Raw genomic sequence first — 20,492 nt, forward strand, 5'->3', positions numbered from 1 at the left:
TGCCTCTGCCTCTACCCCGCCCCTCCCCCTCCCCCTACCATAACCTCCCCTCGGAGTCCCTGGTCGATAGGGCGCTGTGAATTCCCCCCGGCCACTGTGGGGTTGGGGTGCCCATGTGGGAACAGGGTATAAATCGGGTGTGTCAGGTTCTTCCGAGCCTAGGGCTGCAATCTGTCTGTGTTTCTTTTTCCCTTCATTGAACCTCACTTTGGCTTCACCCAGCTGTAAGTGCAACAGGTTCTCTTTCAGTTCCTGTATCTGTTTGTCTTTCTCTGTCTCCTCATCTTTAGCCCTCTGTAAATGATACACTATGTGTCTTTCCCATACGTGTGATTCACTACCCAGCAAGTCAGGATTTGCCATCATTGCCTCTTTTATTTTCTCTGGAAGTCCCTCTAAGACCGCCCTTCTAAACCACTCCTGCTGCAGACCTCCCTTCCCCGGGTGGTGCCCTGTGTGTTTGGCCCATGTTTCTTTGCAGTCTTCCAGATTCTGTCTAGGGTGTTGACCTTTTTCCCAGGGTAACTTAGGTACCGGGGCCCCAGCCAGCACGAGGAATCGTTCCCTCAAGGCTGCGTCTATGCGTCCGACCACCTGACCGAAAGGGGTGTCGTCAGGGTTCCACCTAGTGGAGGCCCCTTTTTCTATCTCAGTCATATCCTGGGCGGACCGGCTGTGAGTTTATCAAATTGTGACAACCATAGTCCACCTCCCTCTCCCATCGGGGGTAATTTATCTACCAGTGCCTGTACGTCTCCCAGCCCCAATGGTTTATATCGCGGTTCGCCGCCTCCCACTCTAAAGAGAGGCAGCTGAAACCCAGCACAACTAGCTTCCCCTGCTTGTGCCCGCGTATACATTTTATTTTGAGTCCTTTGAATCGATTCTACTGCGTCATAGTGTAGTTTTTGTTCTGGTGTGGGCGAACGCAGCAGAGGGTATACATCTGCGTCTCCCTTACTCCCATCTCCACTACTGTCTGCGTCAGGGTCTTCGTCTGAGTCAGTCCATCTCCCTACTGCTTTCCCCGTGAGTACCACCCGTCCTCTATATGAATTTCCTTTTTTCTGCTTAGTTTTTGTCCTTCTCACTGTGTCACTATCGTCCGACCCTGACTCCGACTTTGAGTCCTCATCTAACCTGCCTTTAGTAAGGCCTGATCTTTTATTTCTGGCCCCTGTAATCTCATCCTGTTTATTCTCTCCTAGTTGTCTCCCCTTCTCGCTCCTCTCCTCATACCTCCCGTATTCTCTCTCTGCCCTTGCCTTGAACAGTTTCACCTCCCCCTCAGTGTCTGTCTCGCTCTCTGACTCCGCCTTCCTACTCAACTTTCTCTTATCTTGCTTTCCTGTGAATCTCTCCTCCCTTTTACTCCTCCTTAATTTTCTGTTCCTTTTTCTCTTTGTTCAAATGTTCTACACCCTGACACTACACTGCTAATTTACACCATTCTTTTCTGTGCTTTTCCCATTCCTTCTCCTTTTCTCTATATCTCCCTCTCTTGACCAAATTTGCTGTTTCCTTCTTGTCTCTAACTCTATCTCGATTTTTGGAACAATCCTTCTCCTTATTCCACAAAATAACATGTAATGGTCTCCTTTCCTCCATCCTTAATCCTGCCTCACTCACCACTTGTCGCAATTTCTCTTCTATCCCTTCTTTTTCTTTCTGAATTGGGTCCATCCTGCCTACAACCGTCATTACATTTGCCACCTGTATCCCCAATTGTTTCCACTTTCCCGTACCTGGACCCCACCCATCGTCATCAACTTCTCTCTCAAACTCCCATTTCTCCCTGACTTATGTTACTGTGAGTCCCAGACTCAGAATGATTAACAAATGATTAACGGGTCTCTGACCCAACACTTTTGGGACTTGAACCCAGTTTTCTTATAAAAAATTCTGGGAGTTCCAAACTCCTTGGGCCTCTAACCCAGCTGAACGTGAACCTTTACACACAATAAATGTTTCGAGGTGCCCCTAAGTCCTCTGGCCTCTAACCCGACTGGTTGTCAAGTTTCTTACTTACAATCTCCACCGTCCACGTCGGGAAGTGGTGTGGGGTAGTTAACCCGAGAACAAATACCAATTTAATTTAAACCAATATGTGAGATTCTATCTCACCCGTTATGTTCGAGGTGTCCCTATCTCCTCGGGCCGTTCACCCAACTGATTGTCAAGTCTCCTGCTTACAATCTCCACCGTCCCCATCGGGAAGTGGTCTGGGGTAGTCAACCCGAGAACAAATACCAATTGCCTCGCCCTCCTGAATTTAAACCAGTACCACTACGTTCTCCACAGGTTCACAATTTAGTTCACAGCCAATATGCAGATTTAGATATAACAGGCTCTGCTTACCTTTATCATGAGCCGACTCGGAACCTGTGAATCTCGTGTAGGTTGTCTGGACCGGGTCGAATTCCTTCTCCTTTTTCCAATCCCGGACGAGCCCCCAAAATTGTTGAAGTCAACACTATTCTGTTTATTACAAAAGCTTTTGGAGACAAGTGTCGCCGCACAATGTCTAAGGATCAACAGTCAAAACATCATTTTATACTTCCACTACGCCCAAAAGATAGAGGCGTTAAGTTGGCTCAATCCCAGTTCTATTCCTTATAAGGATAACTGCAAGTATCCTCTTGCCCCCCTTGTGGTTTCTGTGTTGTCTGTCCGACTATGTGTGTGTGTCTCTAACCCGTGTCCTGTTTCTCAAAAGACAGACATACTAAATCTTTCTCTCCCCGGCAACCGCTTGAACAGGGTTTCCTATTCTCCTACTAGCACCTTCCGTTTTAGCTCATATTACAAACAATTAATATTTTGCTTCATTGGTTACAACAGCTTACAACAGTTCACTAACTTATACAATTAATACATCTACACTCTTAAGCATTGGGGTATAATTTCCAATTACTATGGGGAGAGGAATTCCCTGTAAAAATACAGCTATGTTCGGAAACATTTGAACACTGACACAGTTTTCATAATTTTGTCTCTGTACGCCACCACAATGTTTGGTCTTCAGCAAGTGAAATGCATGCTTGATTGGGTTGAGATCAGGTGAGTGACTCGGCCATTGCAGAATATTCCACTTCTTTGCCTTAAAAAACCTCCTGGGTTGGTTTCGCAGTATGTTTTGGGTCATTGTTAGTGTGACCAGACGTCCCATTTTCCCCGGGACAGTCCCATATTTCAGTCTGTTTTTCTTATTTAGAAAAAATCGTGTTTTGTCCCATATTTTCACTTGGTCGTAGTTTTTAATTGGTCTGACCTACTGCCCATTCGAATGTGACAGGTATGATTTGCCTCCACTGTCAGTCTAAAATTTCCTTTTTTTTGCAGAGTATAATCCAAGTACATTTTAGTTCTCGTGAGCTGCCAAGCCCAAGCACCTGTGCACGCAAAATTCCACCTCGTTGTAACAACCATCCAGGATCACAATATAATTCTGTTAGGTACAGTTGTTGCTGTGTACATCTGCATAATGTGTTCATGTTATCCGGAGTGGAAACGCTCTTTTGTTGTTTTTGTTATAGTATAGCTTTTGAAACTGTTCATCTTTATCTATTGTTGAGTGAAATGCTATTTTGTTGCTTCATTCCAATTCATTCAGTACAAAGACAATTTACTTTATTTGTGTATTTGATAATACAATTTGATGTACAGTAAAATAGTATGCCCTACTTTGTTGTGCATTGTGTGTAGGTGGTGGGTGTGTTTCACGCTATTGAATCTGGTCACCCTAGTCATTGTCCATCTGTAAAGTGAAGTGCTGTCCAATCAACTTCACTGAATTTGGCTGAATCTGAGCAGACAATATATCCCTATACACTTAAGAATTCATCCGGCTGCTTCTGTCTTTTATCACATCATCAATAAACACTAGTGACCCAGTGCCATTGGAAGCCGTGCATGCCCATGCCATTACACTGCCTCCACCGGGTTTTCTAAAGCAGAGAAGAAAATATCTAAGGCCCCTGTTCCAGCTGAAGAAAAACAGCCCCAAAGCATGATGCTGCCACCACCATGCTTCACTGTGGGTATGGTGTTCTTTGGGTGATGTGCAGTGTTGTTTTTGCACCAAACATACCTTTTGGTATTATGGCCAAAAAGTTCAATCTTGGTTTCATCAGACCATAAAACATTTTCCCATGTGCTTTTGGGGGACTTGATGTTACCCCATAGCCCATTCAAATGAAGAATACGGGAGATTGTTGTCACATGTAGCACACAGCCAGTACTTGCCAGAAATTCCTGCCGTTCCTTTAATGTTGCTGTAGGCCTCTTGGAAGCCTCCCTGACCAGTTCTCTTCTCGTCTTTTCATACATTTTGGAGGGACATCAAGACATCAAGACTCCCCTCCCAGATTTCTTCTTATCTTTTCATCTGTTTTGGATGGACGTCCAGTTCTTGGTAATGTCTATTTTGTGCCATATTTTCTCCACTTGATGATGACTGTCTTCACTGTGTTCCATGGTATATTTAATGCTTTGGAAATATTTTTTTTCCTCACTGATATCTTTCAACAATGAGATCCCTCTCATGTTTTGGAAGCTCTCTGTGGACCACAGCTTTTTCTCAGAGAGGCGACAAGAAAATGTCTTTATTTATTTATTTGATATTAATCAGAGTCACTTTATTCAGAGTCACTTTAAATGATGGCGGGTGTGTAATGACTTCTATTTAACATGAGTTTGAATGTGATTGATTCATTCTGAACCCAGCCACATCCCCAGTTATAAGAGGGTGTGCACACTTATGCAACCAGGTTATTGTACTTTTATTTTTTATTTTTTTCCCTTTGAGAATTTCAGTTGGTTTTTCAATTGAATTGTTCACATTATAGGTCACATAAAATCTGGAAAAAGTTCTGATATGATTCATTTTAGTCTCATTCTTTTACATCACAGGAACCTGGCATTTTAACAGGGGTGTGTAGACTTTTTAAATCCACTGTATAGAACAATTCCTACATAGAAGCAATTCAGTGGGCTTGAATGAACCCGTCAGTCCCTTCGTGAGAATCTCTGCTGTCTCCAGGGGACAATTGTGCAGTGTCTGTACATGCGTTTTATATTCATCCTCAATGAATTACAGCTCCCAGAACTGTTTACTGCACCACCCCGGTATCTCAATCCTCACGCTCCAGCACTTGGATAAACTTGTCAGTCCTTTTGTGAGATAATACCCTGCATCGATGTCTTAACAGCTGCACATTAACTTGCATTATCCGTCATCAGCAGGTTGTTACATTTACACAGAAAAATTATTTAACCATTGGTAAAATAAAATAAAAATGAACTAAAAACATAACTAAAACATAATAATAATAAAACATAGAATAAAAAAATGGAAATAGAATAAAAACTAAATAAAAACATAGAGGCAATTCAATGTGTTTCACAAATAAAAAGAGAAATATCAAAATACAATAAAACATCATAATAATAAAACACAATTGTGGTTAAGTTTAAGCACTCAGTCATAGGCACCTGAAAAGAGAAGTGATTAACCTGGATTTAAAATAGCTTGTGGAACCTCCATTAGTAGCGATAACTTTTTTGTAAGTACTTGTGATGTCTGACATGTACTGTCTGCTTCAGGTCCTGCCAAGGCACCTCGATTGGATTAAGGTCAGGAATGGTCAAATGTCCATGGAATGGACTTCCAGAAACCTTCTGCTTTGTAGACATGCACATTAGTAGTTTTCTGATAACCCTCCCATAAATGCTACATCAGTTCAATTTTCTTATTGTTAAATGTGCAACCTCAGATGCAGCATGTGTGTCTTCAAATCTCAAGATGTCATTTTTCTGTTGGCATTTAACCGAGGGATATTTTTGGAAGGGCATCCATTTCAAGACTGAGTAGCAGTCATGTTAAATCCACTCGATTCAGAACTTCTTTCAATGAAAGTGGACTCATGGAGCACAAATCTTTAGATGGCTGTATAGCCTTCTCCAGGCAGATGTACTCTGACATCTCCTTTCCTCCCAGTATTGTGTGTTTTCCATTAAGCTATATGGGTAACACCAAACTGACCAGGTCCAGCCCAAACTCTTTCACACAGATCTCTCTTTTGATTGGTTTATTTTGTACCAAATTATTATTATCTAGTTGATTTAACCAATGAAACTTGGGTTTCAATTATTTTTGCACCTTCACTAATTATTTGTACATTTATTTTCTACTACATGTATGATTTGTCTAAACCAACATATGGAATAGGTGACATGATCCCAGATTTAAAAAAAAAAGTATGCTTCTAATTAAATAAAGATGTCATGGTGAACACTACTAAATATTCTATAATTGCATAGGGGTTTACATCATTTTAAGAAACACTGTAGATATATCAAATATCTGAAACTACATTTGGAACAGTTGTCTATTACTTCATAGGTGAAGGTATTTAAAAGAGAACATTATTAGACACTAGAAAATTCAGTTTGGGAGGCAAAACAAATGTATGATCTTGATTAACTTACTGTGAAGGTCAAATTGACTCTGAACATAATGAGTGTAGATACAAATTGAACATAACGAGAAGGTAAAGCACATGACCAACAGGGCAAGATCAGAGCAAGTTCAACTAGTATGCTTAGTTCACTTGCCCCAAGCAATTCCTTCTTTCAGCATTAACTACTTCAGTCAAAAATGCTTAATTAATGTCCCTGTGTGTAATATGTCTTAGACTATAGTGTTTTACAAAAACATGCATATATTTGGGCTCATATCTGCTTGTGGAGTGAAAAGTTTAACTTTGGTGGAACCCCAGAAAAACAGTGGAGTTTATGTTTGATGCCAAACGAGACTGACTCAGAACATCTAGGGAAGGCAGAAAAAAACACAAGCCTCTCTTTGATCTCCAGGCCTTGTCCTGTGCAATGAAAGCAGTCAGAGAGGATGTGCTGTATGGGACAGCAGTGAGATTAACTGTGTTATGTTAATGGTGCAGATGCAAATACTATCCCAGAATGTAAGGCTGTGGTCTTAGCCTTTTCAGTGGTGACCCTTGTTTTATTTAGGAAGACATGAAGTTTTGTTAGCTTGATAAAGTGGAAGTTAATTGAAAGAGCAACTCAATGCTAGCCTCAAGGGAGGCCAATGTCACTGAGCAAGGACAATAGGTTGGGCATTTACGAATGGTGAACTCAAAATATGAAAGGCTAACCAATTAAAATATATATAATAATTAGTCTAATGTTATTACTTGTGTTGTATTATTTAATATCGTGGTCTGACTGCGGGGAGTAATACCTGTAATGGAGAGCCCAGTAAGATTTGATGACTGTGACGCTTGATGTCAGAGTGCCATCAGCAGTATAGCCTCATTAAACACGGCTATTGCACCTCTAACACTCCACACAAGGGCACTGAGTGCAGAGATGCAGATCTTTGTTTTCTTATTTTTCTATTAGCCTAATCTGGGTGACAAAGCTACAGCGGATATAAAGAAAAGCCCTTGGAGCCAGCTCAGTGGCTGGAGAGAATGATCTTGAGAGAGGAATGCCATTCCATACATGGTCAATGCTGCATTAGTAATCAAGTGGGAGGTGGGAAATTACCAGTTGAATGCATTCACATGCTTCAGACTCGTGAAAAACGTTGATTGGCTAATGGCAAACGAGCTGAGTCAACCATAATTATACAGAATGCAACTATAAAGCATGTATGAACTATGCATGCATTGAAATTGTAGTATTCATTAAACGAATTACTAGATTAAAACATAAAAAAAATAAAGCATAGTTGTATTTAAGTGCCAAAATAAATATTTACAATTATTTATGTAATTTTGTGATGTCCGCGGACACCATGTGGGAAAACACCGGGCTCAGATTTGATAGACAAGTTGAAAGTGTCGTTCAAATGGACCTTTCTCAGTAGTATGTTTTAAATTCGCAAATCCACGTCGCTATGAACGCACTGTAAGACTCTTTTGGCATTGCACGCTGTCCAACCTTACACACAAGGATTTGAATGGGCAAAAAAAGTAAGTCTCCTGGACTTTTGATACATTTCCTTAATATGCCCTGATGTAAAATAAGTTGATATATAAGCATATTGCGTTTCACCTCTCACATTAGATCGGGCTGGAATTCATGAATGGTTTGACGTAATGGTTTGCTCCACCCCTTTGACGTAGACTAGTGGTTCAAAGCAAAAAAAAAGTCTACACACAAGGAAAGCGGGATGTTTCATAAGCGAATGTGAAATCGTCTGTATTTTCTCGTGCTCCCCGTCCTCCGAACAACAATAAAAACCAAGGTAATGTAAATAATATTTAAAAATGCAATAAAAAAAGCGCGGTTTATACAATTTGATGTGTTCTTCCGTGGTTTCCGAAAGGGCATGAACCGTCTTTTACTAGAATTCTGACGCAATCCCAACCTCGTGTTTTGTCAGATATACTAGCTAGTTACCTTCGGTACATCGTGTACGTTACCCACTTTAAAAATTATACATACTTGTTCTTTTTGATAATTTAAATATGTCTTTTTTAATAGTTAACTGGAATGTCTAACTAACATATTCCAACGAACGTTGCCATTGCTTGCTAGCGGGTAGCTTTAGCCTGTGTTAGCATCACTTATTATTATATTTTTTTAACTTACCTTAACTGTACATAGACTAGAAATGTTAGGTATTTGGGCGGGGCGTGTGGACTCACTCATCGCCAAAAATGGTAAACTTTGTAAAGATTTGCCGGTTAAATCCAACTTGTAACGTCTGCGTTTTATCATTCATTGTTTTGTTAATTTGTGTTAGTTAACAAAGAGTATTAGACTCCACGGTGGTTAGTAGCGATTTCGGGCTAACCAGTTACTGAGGTCTCTAGTTAACAATCGTAGTCAACTTCAGCAGAATACTGGAATAGCTACTATAGATATTGGAATGTTCCTTGGCCGGACTGTTGTCTTTTTTTTCTGTGACGTTGGCTGCAACTAATCGCCTGTATGTATTGCATCAGCTTGAGCTGTCTAGATGGTTGCATTTGCTGTTATTAACAACCACGACTACACCGTAGTACATTCAATGCAAGGACTCCGGTTGTTCTGTTTTGTTGAAAGTTGAGTTCTTGTTTGTCAGACATTGCTCAAGGACATGATCCCTTTCTAAAAGGAGGTTGTCAATCTACATCATGTAGAATGGTTTGGGGATATGTTTCATTCTCATTTGCACCTATAGCTACTTAGTGATTGAGTGTTTGATATCCAAATTGGTCATTGAGTAGAGGACCATATTTATATTTGACTTTTTGGACTTTATAAATTTGAACGCCCTAGAATTTTAAGTCGATGGACTGAAATGCGCTTATTTGCACCAAGCGCACAGCCCTTCTAGTTTTGTCAGCGGTTGGGGGATGCAGCATTGGATCCTGTGGAGGGAGGGACGCTGTTGGCTCCCTTCCAGTGACAGTAGGGGGTTGTACAGTTCACTCACAGCAGTATATCCTTCTTCGACTAGGAAATGGATTGTTTCATAACTTCAAACAGCTGGACAACTATTGACTGTGGTTCATGAAAGGTGACCGCCCATCACGTAGCTCCGTTGGTGTCTTCACCCGGTGAGGTTAGAATGCTGAAAAGGCACTGTTCCCCTCAACCCAAAGGGCGCCACATCTGCACAGCCATCAAAGTCTCCAATCCCCAATTAAGATCAGAAAAGACTATAAAACGGACAAGAAACACGATGTCATAGTTGTTGGAATAAGGCATGTAAGAGACCTAGCCCAGTCTCTTTTCAATTTCATGTATATCACCATATGGTGGACCCAGAGCCTTCTATGCAGAGTTTTGCCAAGTTAGAAAACTGCACCTTTTGTCTGTAAATGTTGATTATGTAACATTATGAGTGCCTGCAAGAATTCTGTATGAAAAGCCATTTCAAAGCAGCAACTTTGTACTTTTTCATGTTTAACATTTGGAATAATGTTTATTCAAGTCTAACATAATATGTTGTGGTGTGAACATATTGCATGTGTGTGTGGTCTAGACATTCATAGGTTTTAAAAATGCATACATAAACTGTCGTCTCGTATCAGACCGGTTTGTTAATTGCGCCTGAACAAGTAGATTCCACATGCTCAGCGACACCACACCGCGGAAGTGTCAGTTAACAACTGCTTCAGATGAGGCACAGTCTTGGAATGTTTAGAAACCACATTGGCCAAACTCTGGCATGTACTCATGGTGGGTCCGGTTGTCGTAGGGGGATTTCCTCTTCCGTATTGTTTTCAGTTGTCTTCGGAACTATTTGGCATTATACATGTCGTCTCTTTTCAACAGAAAATGTTCAAATAACTTGAGGACATGTTAAGAAGATGTAATGTATTGTACCCTGGTTGAGTATTTCAGTTTGCATGATATGCCTGCCCAGGGAAGTCATTATTCTTTAATAGTAATACAAAAACAGTTTTTCATTAAAGGGGAGTTTCACCTTTAATTAATAACATAGTCATATGCACAGGAAACATTAGGGAAACCACACAGTATCTTTAGAACTGTGGCAAAAAAATAGAAATGTAGTGAGTGTGGACAAGTTAATTGTTTACCAAGTAAATATTTATTTAAATTTCAGTTATTATTTACAAGAGCTATTTAGCTGGCAGTGGGCAGCTTACGTTTTTAATTGCTAGGTCTGTTTAAAGAACAGTTGTAATCTAGTTATTTTGACCCATACAACCCTTTCAGGGTGAGGAACAATCTGACACCAGTGTGAAAATAGGTGGAATTATCCTTTAATGGGTGTGGTTGTTTTAGTGAAAATGTGTTTGAAGAACAGAGCGGCTGTGCCAGGAACTTGCTGTCTTTTTATACAAGTCTCCCTTCTGAGGTTGGTCTACCTGCCTGTCAAGAACACGTGACCAGCGGAGCCACCCAAAGCGATCAACTCCTCTGTCCCATGTGCCAGGACTAAGAAAAAATCCTTAACACCCTATTTCTGCAACCTAATTAATATGACCCTTTTGATTATATTTTTCACTGTTTTGATCTTTTCTATTTCAGTTTGACCGCCCTGTGTGTATAGAACAAAGTGTGTTGCAACTTTTGAACTCTGCTCAATACCGTACCCGTAGGTAATGAACTGTTTAGTTTTAAGTTGGGTTTGTTCTGTATGCTATTATTTAGCAGTATTAGCGAGGCTAACAAGGTTAATCACACCAGCCTCTTATTTTAATGGCTGTGAAAACAACAGATGTTGATGAGTGTGAGTCAAAACAAAAACAGGGTTTGTGTAGAATGAGCAACAGTCCATAATGAGGTAACAGGTTGGTTTATCTTGGAATAATCCTCTTACACTGGAAGAACACAGCTACTCACTGACATTCAGTATCTCTGGTCTTTTCGGAGGCCCTTCTGGGTGCTGAAAGACTTTGTACAACATACACAAAAAATAGGTCTATATGCAGTCCATGTGGCACAAGCATATATATGCAGTCCATGTGGCACATGTCGGCACAAGCATATTTTTGTCATGCTATTTATGTTGGCCAATTTTAAATGATAGGTCATCCAAATAAAAATGGGTAGATATTGGTGTCTTAAGCCTGCAAGGAGTCTGTGGGCATGGTGTGATGGCTATGCAGACTGGTTTAGATTCCTTGGCACAGTTTGCAAATGCTAACATTTTAGCGTTTGTTGTTCATATCTGAATTAAATCATAGGACCAATGTTAGCATTTCCCATGCATAATGCTCTGCTAATCAGAAAATATCTCATTGATTGTGAAGCTTACAAGTCAATTTATAATTATTAACATTCAGGGACCGTACCAGACCATTGAAACTAAAACCAAAGCATTGGCTGCTGTCTTACCATGTCCCAGGATTGCTTGTCTCATTGTTTAATTTTGTAATTTGAGTAAACTATGCTTTTAAGTAGTACTGCTCTTTGTGAACTACAGCCTGCCCATACTGAAAGGGACTGGACCCTTTTGGCCTATCCTCACCTCTTGATTGAAATGTCAAACTGGTACAGTATAAGAGGCGAGCGCTAACCTGTTCTACACGCTCTCTGCCGTTTCACACATCCGCTTACGTAAACCCGGGAAGCCAGCCGCCCTCGTGACGACCACAAGAAAAAGATTAGCCTAGTTGGTCGAGGTGACGCAAGGCAGCCTATCTCGAAAGCTTACTGTGTGGGCAGAACAAGAGGGACTAAACCTCTTGGAAATGGAGACTCTCACAGGGAACATTCCCGTGGTGCTGTCGGCAGTGGGGAGACTCTCACAGGGAACATTCCCGTGGTGCTGTCGGCAGTGGGGAGACTCTCACAGGGAACATTTCCGTGGTGCTGTCGGCAGTGGGGAGACTCTCACAGGGAACATTCCCGTGGTGCTGTCGGCAGTGGGGAGACTCTCATAGGGAACATTCCCGTGGTGCTGTCGGCAGTGGGGAGACTCTCACAGGGAACATTCCCGTGGTGCTGTCGGCAGTGGGGAGACTCTCACAGGGAACATTCCTGTGGTGCTGTCGGCAGTGGGGAGACTCTCACAGGGAACATTCCCGTGGTGCTGTCGGCAGTGGGGAGACTCTCACAGGGAACATTCCCGTGGTGCTGTCGGCAGTGGGGAGACTCTCACAGGGAACATTCCCGTGGTGCTGTCGGCAGTGGGGAGACTCTCACAGGGAACATTCCCGTGGTGCTGTCGGCAGTGGGGAGACTCTCACAGGGAACATTCCCGTGGTGCTGTCGGCAGTGGGGAGACTCTCACAGGGAACATTCCTGTGGTGCTGTCGGCAGTGGGGAGACTCTCACAGGGAACATTCCCGTGGTGCTGTCGGCAGTGGGGAGACTCTCACAGGGAACATTCCAGTGGTGCTGTCGGCAGTGGGGAGACTCTCACAGGGAACATTCCCGTGGTGCTGTCGGCAGTGGGGAGACTCTCACAGGGAACATTCCCGTGGTGCTGTCGGCAGTGGGGAGACTCTCACAGGGAACATTCCCGTGGTGCTGTCGGCAGTGGGGAGACTCTCACAGGGAACATTCCTGTGGTGCTGTCGGCAGTGGGGAGACTCTCACAGGGAACATTCCTGTGGTGCTGTCGGCAGTGGGGAGACTCTCACAGGGAACATTCCCGTGGCAAGAGATGTGGCCGCCTGCCGTACCCCATAACAAGGCTACATGTGCTCTTCGGGGGAGAGCAGGTCCCGTGTCCCACCTCTGCACGTCAGTCTTGTGTAACCGTTCCATGAGCAGAGTCATGCTGTGTGTTTGAACAGTGGTTTAAGTTACAAAGGTAACAAGCCAGGCCCATGCAGATTTCAGTAAGGGAAGCTATTGTCGGGGTCCGAGCAGTGAGAGTACTATTGGCTGCTGTTATTTCCTGCTTGGTCTTATACCAGCCCTGTCCTCATCCAGTCCCAGGCTTGTGACACAAATGCAAATCTGCCATTGGTAAATTTCTCTCTAGACAGTTTGTGATACTGACCAGCGTAGACGATGGCCAGATGCATGAAAGTTATTTCTGAACAATGGTGTTAATTTCCCATTCTCTTCCGAGCCAGGGGATGTTTGTTGTTTTAGCAAACGTTTTTTCTCAACAAACTTCCTGTGATTGTGCACTGTGTTCTATTGATAACACATTGAATGGTCCCGAACACACAATTAATATTAATAGCCTAATAATAATAGTTTTTTCGTTTATAGGCCTGAGTGCCACTGAAACTAAGCAGCATCTCCAAGTCTCCAACCTTTCTGGAAGTTTGTGTGCTTGTGGAGAGGCAGATGTCTTGGATATTTCTAATAAGCAGCCAAGATGACCTTACGCCTGATTAGGTACAAGGCGTTCTGTGCACATGGCGCAATGTCGTCGCACTGTTGCTGTGTGTGTCTGCGTGTGTGCACGCACATGTGTTTGTTTGTATGTGTGTGCACATAGGCGGGAGTGTCATGCTATTTGCCACCTGCGCAGATAGACGGACAGTAGGCAGCCTGTTGTTCTGCTGTCTGTCCTTGAGCTGAAGGGGCCCCTGCCTGGTGTAACCCAAGCTGTCCTTATCAGTCAGCTGGCCCCCAGAGATGCCAAAGGCTATGTTGCTGACGGGAATGCTCTGTTTTGTCGTCTTTACACAAGATTCCTGTGCAAAACAAACCAGTTTCTTCAAATCGTGCACCATGGTTGTAATTTGCTAGGCGTGGTGGTTGTCATAGACATGAGAACACCCACTGAACCTGCTCCAACACTTGAGATGGCTTGGCTCATGTAGGCCATGCAAATTTTAGGCCCGGCTTTAAAAAAGTTAGAAAGCAAAATAAAAGTTGAAGAAATGATATTCTGGGAAGTAGCATAATGGCAGCAAGCTGTTTTTGGGTAATCAAAGGGTTTAGTTTACTGTAGCGTGGAGACCTGCTAGAGGGGAAATAAAATGTAGACCAAATCACAAGATGGAAGAATTCCCAGAGTACAAGCCTCAAAGCGTATATGTCACTGCAAACGCAAGTACAAACAGAACTGCAACATGGTTGTTTACACAAACACATGAATTAGTCAAAATGCTAAGAAAGAAGAGAGCTGCTTGGACATAGTGTTAACTAATGTGAAGTTGCGGCTGTATGTATGTATGTATGTATATATATATATTCTTTTATTGGTCTGTTGTCCACTCCCCTTCCCCCTTTACACATCTTTTTCTGATGTGTATTTTGCATCCTAAGCGAAACCTGCGGGATGCAGGCTTATTGTTTTTTACAAGTTTCACAAGAGAGTTCCTTGTAGGTCTAGAGGTTTTTAAGCTTCCGTACAGCTGCCACTTCATTTTTCTGTCTCTAATATAAATCAGCCAGTTTGTTATCCTGGCGATTGTTGTTTTGTATACAAAGAGTCGTCCCAAAACACACTGGACTTCATTGACTCCAACAAATAACCATCATGTTTTCCCCACGGGCCCGTCTCTACTAATCAACCGGCTTCCCTCTGTGTTTGTTCTCAAAGACTCTGCTGCGCCCTTCCATCCAGTGACGCCTCCCCACTGCTCTGATTGGCCGCTTCTTCCGTCTCCGCTCCACCCCCTCAGACAACCATGGGAGAGAAACTGGCCTCGTTTGGCCGGATCTTGTTGCGCCGCAGGGCCCTGGACTGTTCCGATGAGGGGACCCGCTTCGCCCGCTGCCTGTCCACCCTGGACCTGGTAGCCCTGGGGGTGGGCTCCACGCTGGGGGCTGGGGTGTACGTCCTAGCTGGCGAGGTGGCCCGGGAGAAGGCCGGACCCGCCATTGTGCTCTGCTTCCTCATTGCAGCGCTCTCCTCCATGCTGGCTGGCCTCTGTTACGCCGAGTTTGGCGCCCGCGTTCCCAAGACCGGTTCGGCGTACCTCTACAGCTACGTGACGGTTGGCGAGATCTGGGCCTTCATCACGGGGTGGAATCTTATCCTCTCATATGTCATTGGTTAGTTTGTCTTGATGAGGCGCTGGTGGAGCATTGGGAGGCTTTGCATTGCACCACTGGGAAGCTTCGACAGGGCTTTTTCTTAGGCTCACGTAGGTTTTAATTTGACTGTTTTGTGTCATGTGACCGTCTCCTTGGCCCTCTTTCCTTCAGGCACCGCCAGCGTGGCCCGAGCCTGGAGCTCCACGTTCGATAACTTGGTGGAGCAGAAGATCTCTGACTTCTTCAGGTCATCCATGGCTATGAAAGTGCCAGGTGGTGTGCTGGCTGAATACCCAGACCTGTTCGCACTCATCCTCGTGCTCCTGCTAACGGGTGAGAACTCCAGCGTTCAATCAACCGACATGTTCAACCATACCGAGAAGCACTCTTGTCATAAATACTGTCTTTGCAGCTTTGTAATGAGTGTGACTATCATGTCACCACAATGCTGCTTTCTTTAGGGCTTCTGGCGTTTGGCGTGAGCGAGTCGGCTCTGGTGAACAAGATCTTCACAGGGATCAACCTGGTGGTGCTGGGCTTCGTCATCATCTCCGGCTTTGTGAAGGGAAACTCGGCCAACTGGAACCTGACCCAGGAAAACTTCCTTGACACCTACACTAAACTGGACAACAGCACTAATGCCTCCAGCATATCTCAGATGTGAGTTGTCTATTTAGAATGAGCACCAGAGATTCTATTTGGGTGTCAAACAAAGGTTCATGTGGCTTCTGAAACGCAACATAAATGTACCCCTGCTTGATCTCTCTCCCCAGGGTTGTGGATAAAACATTTGGCACAGGTGGTTTTGCTCCCTTTGGCTTCAGCGGCATTCTGTCCGGCGCCGCCACCTGCTTCTATGCCTTTGTGGGTTTCGACTGCATCGCCACCACAAGTGAGTTGTTGACTTTGCACCAGAGCTAAACAGTAGATACGGGCCACCTGCTTTGTGGTCACAAGTTTATTTTTTAACTTAAATTCCACTGTCAGCCATTTTGGTTAAAACCACTTGGTGACTGAGCAGGGCTCTATGTTGTGTCCATGCACCTACATCTTGTTCTGCAACATGGAGTTTCACTTAAGGTCCAAGCAAATGTTGGATTTCTTGATTGTTTCATTGTGCAACCACCTTTCTTAATGCCCCTTCATTTCTGTATTGGATCGGGTCAGCATAGAGCTGACCCTTTTTTGTCTGTACCCTCTCAAATAACTGCTGGGCCTCATCTTTTACCCACCAGGCGAAGAGGCTAAGAACCCCATGCGCTCCATCCCTGTTGGCATTGTGGCCTCCCTGCTCATCTGTTTCTTTGCCTACTTCGGGGTGTCTGCGGCCCTCACTCTCATGATGCCCTACTACCTGCTGAACACACAGAGCCCCCTGCCAGAGGCCTTCAGCTACGTGGGCTGGGCTCCGGCTCGCTATATTGTAGCTGTGGGCTCCCTCTGTGCCCTCTCCACAAGGTCAGTTGGGCCCAGACAAATTGTCCCGTAAAACACTTTCTCTTAATGTTTCCCTTTCAGCAGCAGAGCCTTGGCAACCACAGACTTAAGTTAAGTTTGCATTTAGCGCAGACAGCTCTAGCGGTTTTAGATGCCATGTGTTAGTTATAGGTTTCTTTGTGTTATAGACTGATTTTCTAATTGATTAAAAACTGAAATATGTCCTGGAGAAAGTGTAGGGGTTTGAATGCTTTCTGAAACCAATGAATATGGGAAATGGTGTCTAAACCTCGAAAAATATGCTCTCTTTTGTCGTGCCAGCCTGCTGGGGTCAATGTTCCCCATGCCCAGGGTCATCTACGCCATGGCTGAGGATGGCCTCCTATTCCGCGGCCTGTCCCAGATCAACGTTCGCACCAAGACACCCCTGATGGCCACCATCGTGTCCGGCTGTGTAGCATGTGAGTTCAGCCCCTCCCTTTGCCCTTCTCCCTCATTCACACGGTTCTGCTCCACGTTAGTCCATTCCCGCTGTTCGCAGTGTTTGTGTTCTTGCGAGGAACTATGATCGTATAACAGCGGGAGGGACGCCTGTCCTTTTATCACTGGAATGCAGTTTTTTTTGGTTTCCATTGTTTCCAAATGCCGGAAAGAGTCACGTTTATAATAAAGTCAATGGATTTAGGCTGCCTTGCTGTGGTCTGTGTGACCGTAATGCTTATCGTCACCTCTCCCCGTAGCGCTGATGGCCTTCCTGTTTGACCTGGCTGCACTGGTTGACCTCATGTCTATAGGGACTCTGCTGGCCTATTCACTAGTGGCCATCTGTGTGCTCATCCTCAGGTGGGTGTGTGTCTTTGATATGCTGAAGCATTTGTGGTGGGAGTGCTTTCTGTGAATCAGGAGACTAGCAACGTTTTGTGTGCGTGTCCGTCCAGGTACCAGCCAGGGACCCTGAGCTCGTCCAGTCAGACTGAGAAGCTGGTTGAGATGGTGGGAGGCGAGAGCGTTGCCCTATCCAGGGAGGACAGCGGGGATGAGTACGGCCCAGAGCCAGTGGCGCGCCCCCTCAGGGAGAAGTTCACCCCCCGCCTCCTCCTCTTCCCCAGTGGGGACTTGCCCACGAATGCCTCTGGGAACATTGTCTACATCACCACAGCCGTTATATGTGAGCCACAGCCCTTTCTCTCTGTCGTGCACACGTACGGTCTTGTGACATTTCCACGCCCATGATGTTGAGAAAGCTGATTGTGGTCTTTCTCTCCATGTCTGTCCCTTCTCTGTCCTGTAGCGGTGCTCATCACTGTGCTGTCCGCGGTGCTGGCGGTGAAGCTGGACGACCTGATGGAGGTCCATCCTGGCTGGGTGTCCGTGTGCGTTATCCTGGCGTTGTTCTGTGTTCTTTGTGTCGTGGTCATCAAGAGGCAACCCCAGAGCAAGGAAGCCCTCACGTTCAAGGTCATTCTTCATTTGAATTTTAACAGGCGTCGCACTTAACGGCTTTCGGGCCGACGCATGGTCACAACGACGACTGACCGGTCTCTCGCCCCTGCCTAGGTGCCCCTGCTGCCGTGGCTGCCTCTTTTCAGCGTCTTCGTCAACATCTACCTGATGATGCAGTTGAACGCTGCCACGTGGTGCCGCTTCGCAGTGTGGATGATCATTGGTGAGTTCCGTTACACTAGGAAATGTTTGGAAATGGTACAATGGAGATTCAGTTTCTGAGCAGCCATGTTCATTTCTGTGGACGCCCTATCTCTCTAACCACCGCCAGGTTTCGCCATCTACTTCGCCTATGGGATCTGGAACAGCAGCGAGGCGCCCAGCAGCCCCCCCCCCCGCCCTGCAGACCAAGAAGAAGCCCATCTACATACAGGGGAAAGACAGCGAGATGGAAAGGATGAGCCCCTGAACTGCAGTTGGGAACGTGGTCAAAGCCCAACACATTTTACCTCTGAAGTGAAGGCAGACGATTTGCCTAACAGACACTGTGTCGTGTCTCTGTATTGGTTGTCTTTTCATTTTTGGGATACCTGTGTTAAACTTTTTTTGGACAGTTGATGTCCATTTTTAACATGCAAAACGTGGCTATTAACATTTCTAGTTATTTTATTTATTAGCGGTTAGTCTGCTGTTATGTGGCTGTGCCTCTAATTGTTAGCCTCTGGTCGCCAGCAGCTTTATGAAATACCGTTTTACTGGATCATTATGTTAGGTTCACATGTACATACAGGGTACCGGTGTGTCTGTGGGGTTTACAGTTTTACTCAGCGCCTCAGTGGGCTTGGGGAAACCAAATAATGAAATCAGTTGTCAACTACATACAAACTAGGGCTGCAATATGGGGTGCAGGAAGAGTAATTATGGTAAAACTGATAAAAATGTTCCCACCTCGGTTGGCTTGGTGATTGAATCTAGCAACCATTCAGGCCTTGTCTCAAGCTCCTGAACTGAAACTGGTTTGGACTGCTGGTATCAGCTTTTTGCCACATTTGGCAATATCACCACAGAAACATAGGTTTTGTAGTTAACTATGTGGCTATAGACATTTATCAACCCAACCTGTTGCCTGATGTCCAGTATTTATAATTCAAAGTTATATTAATAATTTATGTTTTTTTTAAACATGGTGAAATTAGTCAAAGCAATGATGTAAATTCTATGTCCCTGTGTTTTTCTAAAAGAGTATACTGTATGTGTATGATGCTCATCTAAACTATTGACTAAATGGTGAACCTATACCTTTGAGGTTCTATCTGCCGAATCTTTCTGGGCTGTGTTGTAGCCTTTTATCACCGACCCTTCATGTATTTCTATTTATGTCTTGAGTTTTGATTTACAAATCGGAGCTATCCCATTTCATATATACAATAATTTAAATGCTTTAGCTTCCTTTACAAATTCAGAGTTCACAGTTTAAAAGTGCCCGCCAAAGGGTCATTTCTGCTCATTATGCAGTTATTCCTGTCCTAGATGCAAATCCTTGTTCAGGTTCCACCTCCAGAGACTGACACAGGTTGCTGATGTGTATGAACAATGTGAAAATGTTGATATCCGTATGCAGCAGAGACATTATAATAGGTCACTGACATATCATGACAGCTACGTATTTGAGTAGCAATTACAATTGCATACAGTTAATTCACATGCTGCAAAACAGAACTGACAATTATTTTGCAGTCGTATGTGAATTCCCTTCAAATTGGATTTCTCTAGTGTGGTGCTTTAAACAGAAGTTACCATATAATCAGTTGGATACAAGCTTTTGAGTCATTGAGTCTTAAAGGCAGTGATTTTAGACCTGGTCCAGCAAAACAACTGATGTTACTTTAGGAGTAGCTTCTTGTGAAAATCTTTTCACAGTCTTTTTTTAGTTTCCATTGAAACTTATTCTTGGCAGCTTGGCTGTTAAGTTTACAACATCTGTTTATCTACTCATTCTGTAATGTAGAATTATTTTATAAATAGTTTTTTCCTCTTCTGCCTTTCAAATGACTTAAATGAAGTTTAATAGACTGTAAGCAAACAGGCAGCGTTTTCTCAGTGTTTCAATAATGACATTTATTTGTTTTGTTTTTTTACATTCATGCGTTAGTCATTAAGCAAACACTCTAACCGGGGCGCTCACTGGTCGGACGCTGTAAACACTAGTTTATCTGCTGCCCCTGAGTAATGTG

At 43.9% G+C, this 20,492-nt stretch overlaps 1 protein-coding gene across 1 annotated transcript; it reads left to right on the forward strand.

Annotated features, from left to right (window-relative positions):
* The first annotated feature begins 8,125 nt into the window (after window positions 1-8,125).
* LOC105024665 (cationic amino acid transporter 3) lies at window positions 8,126-18,822 on the forward strand. Its single transcript, XM_010894744.4, is given in 13 exon segments — window positions 8,126-8,272; window positions 14,942-15,396; window positions 15,550-15,711; window positions 15,840-16,038; window positions 16,152-16,270; window positions 16,614-16,836; window positions 17,137-17,276; window positions 17,556-17,658; window positions 17,754-17,983; window positions 18,107-18,273; window positions 18,373-18,481; window positions 18,590-18,647; window positions 18,649-18,822. Coding segments are annotated over 12 exon segments (1,956 nt in total). The 5' UTR covers window positions 8,126-8,272; window positions 14,942-15,029; the 3' UTR covers window positions 18,728-18,822.
* Window positions 18,823-20,492: the final 1,670 nt, after the last annotated feature.

This window comes from Esox lucius, chromosome 7 (assembly GCF_011004845.1).
Source record: "Esox lucius isolate fEsoLuc1 chromosome 7, fEsoLuc1.pri, whole genome shotgun sequence".
Classification (NCBI taxonomy): Eukaryota; Metazoa; Chordata; class Actinopteri; order Esociformes; family Esocidae; genus Esox; species Esox lucius.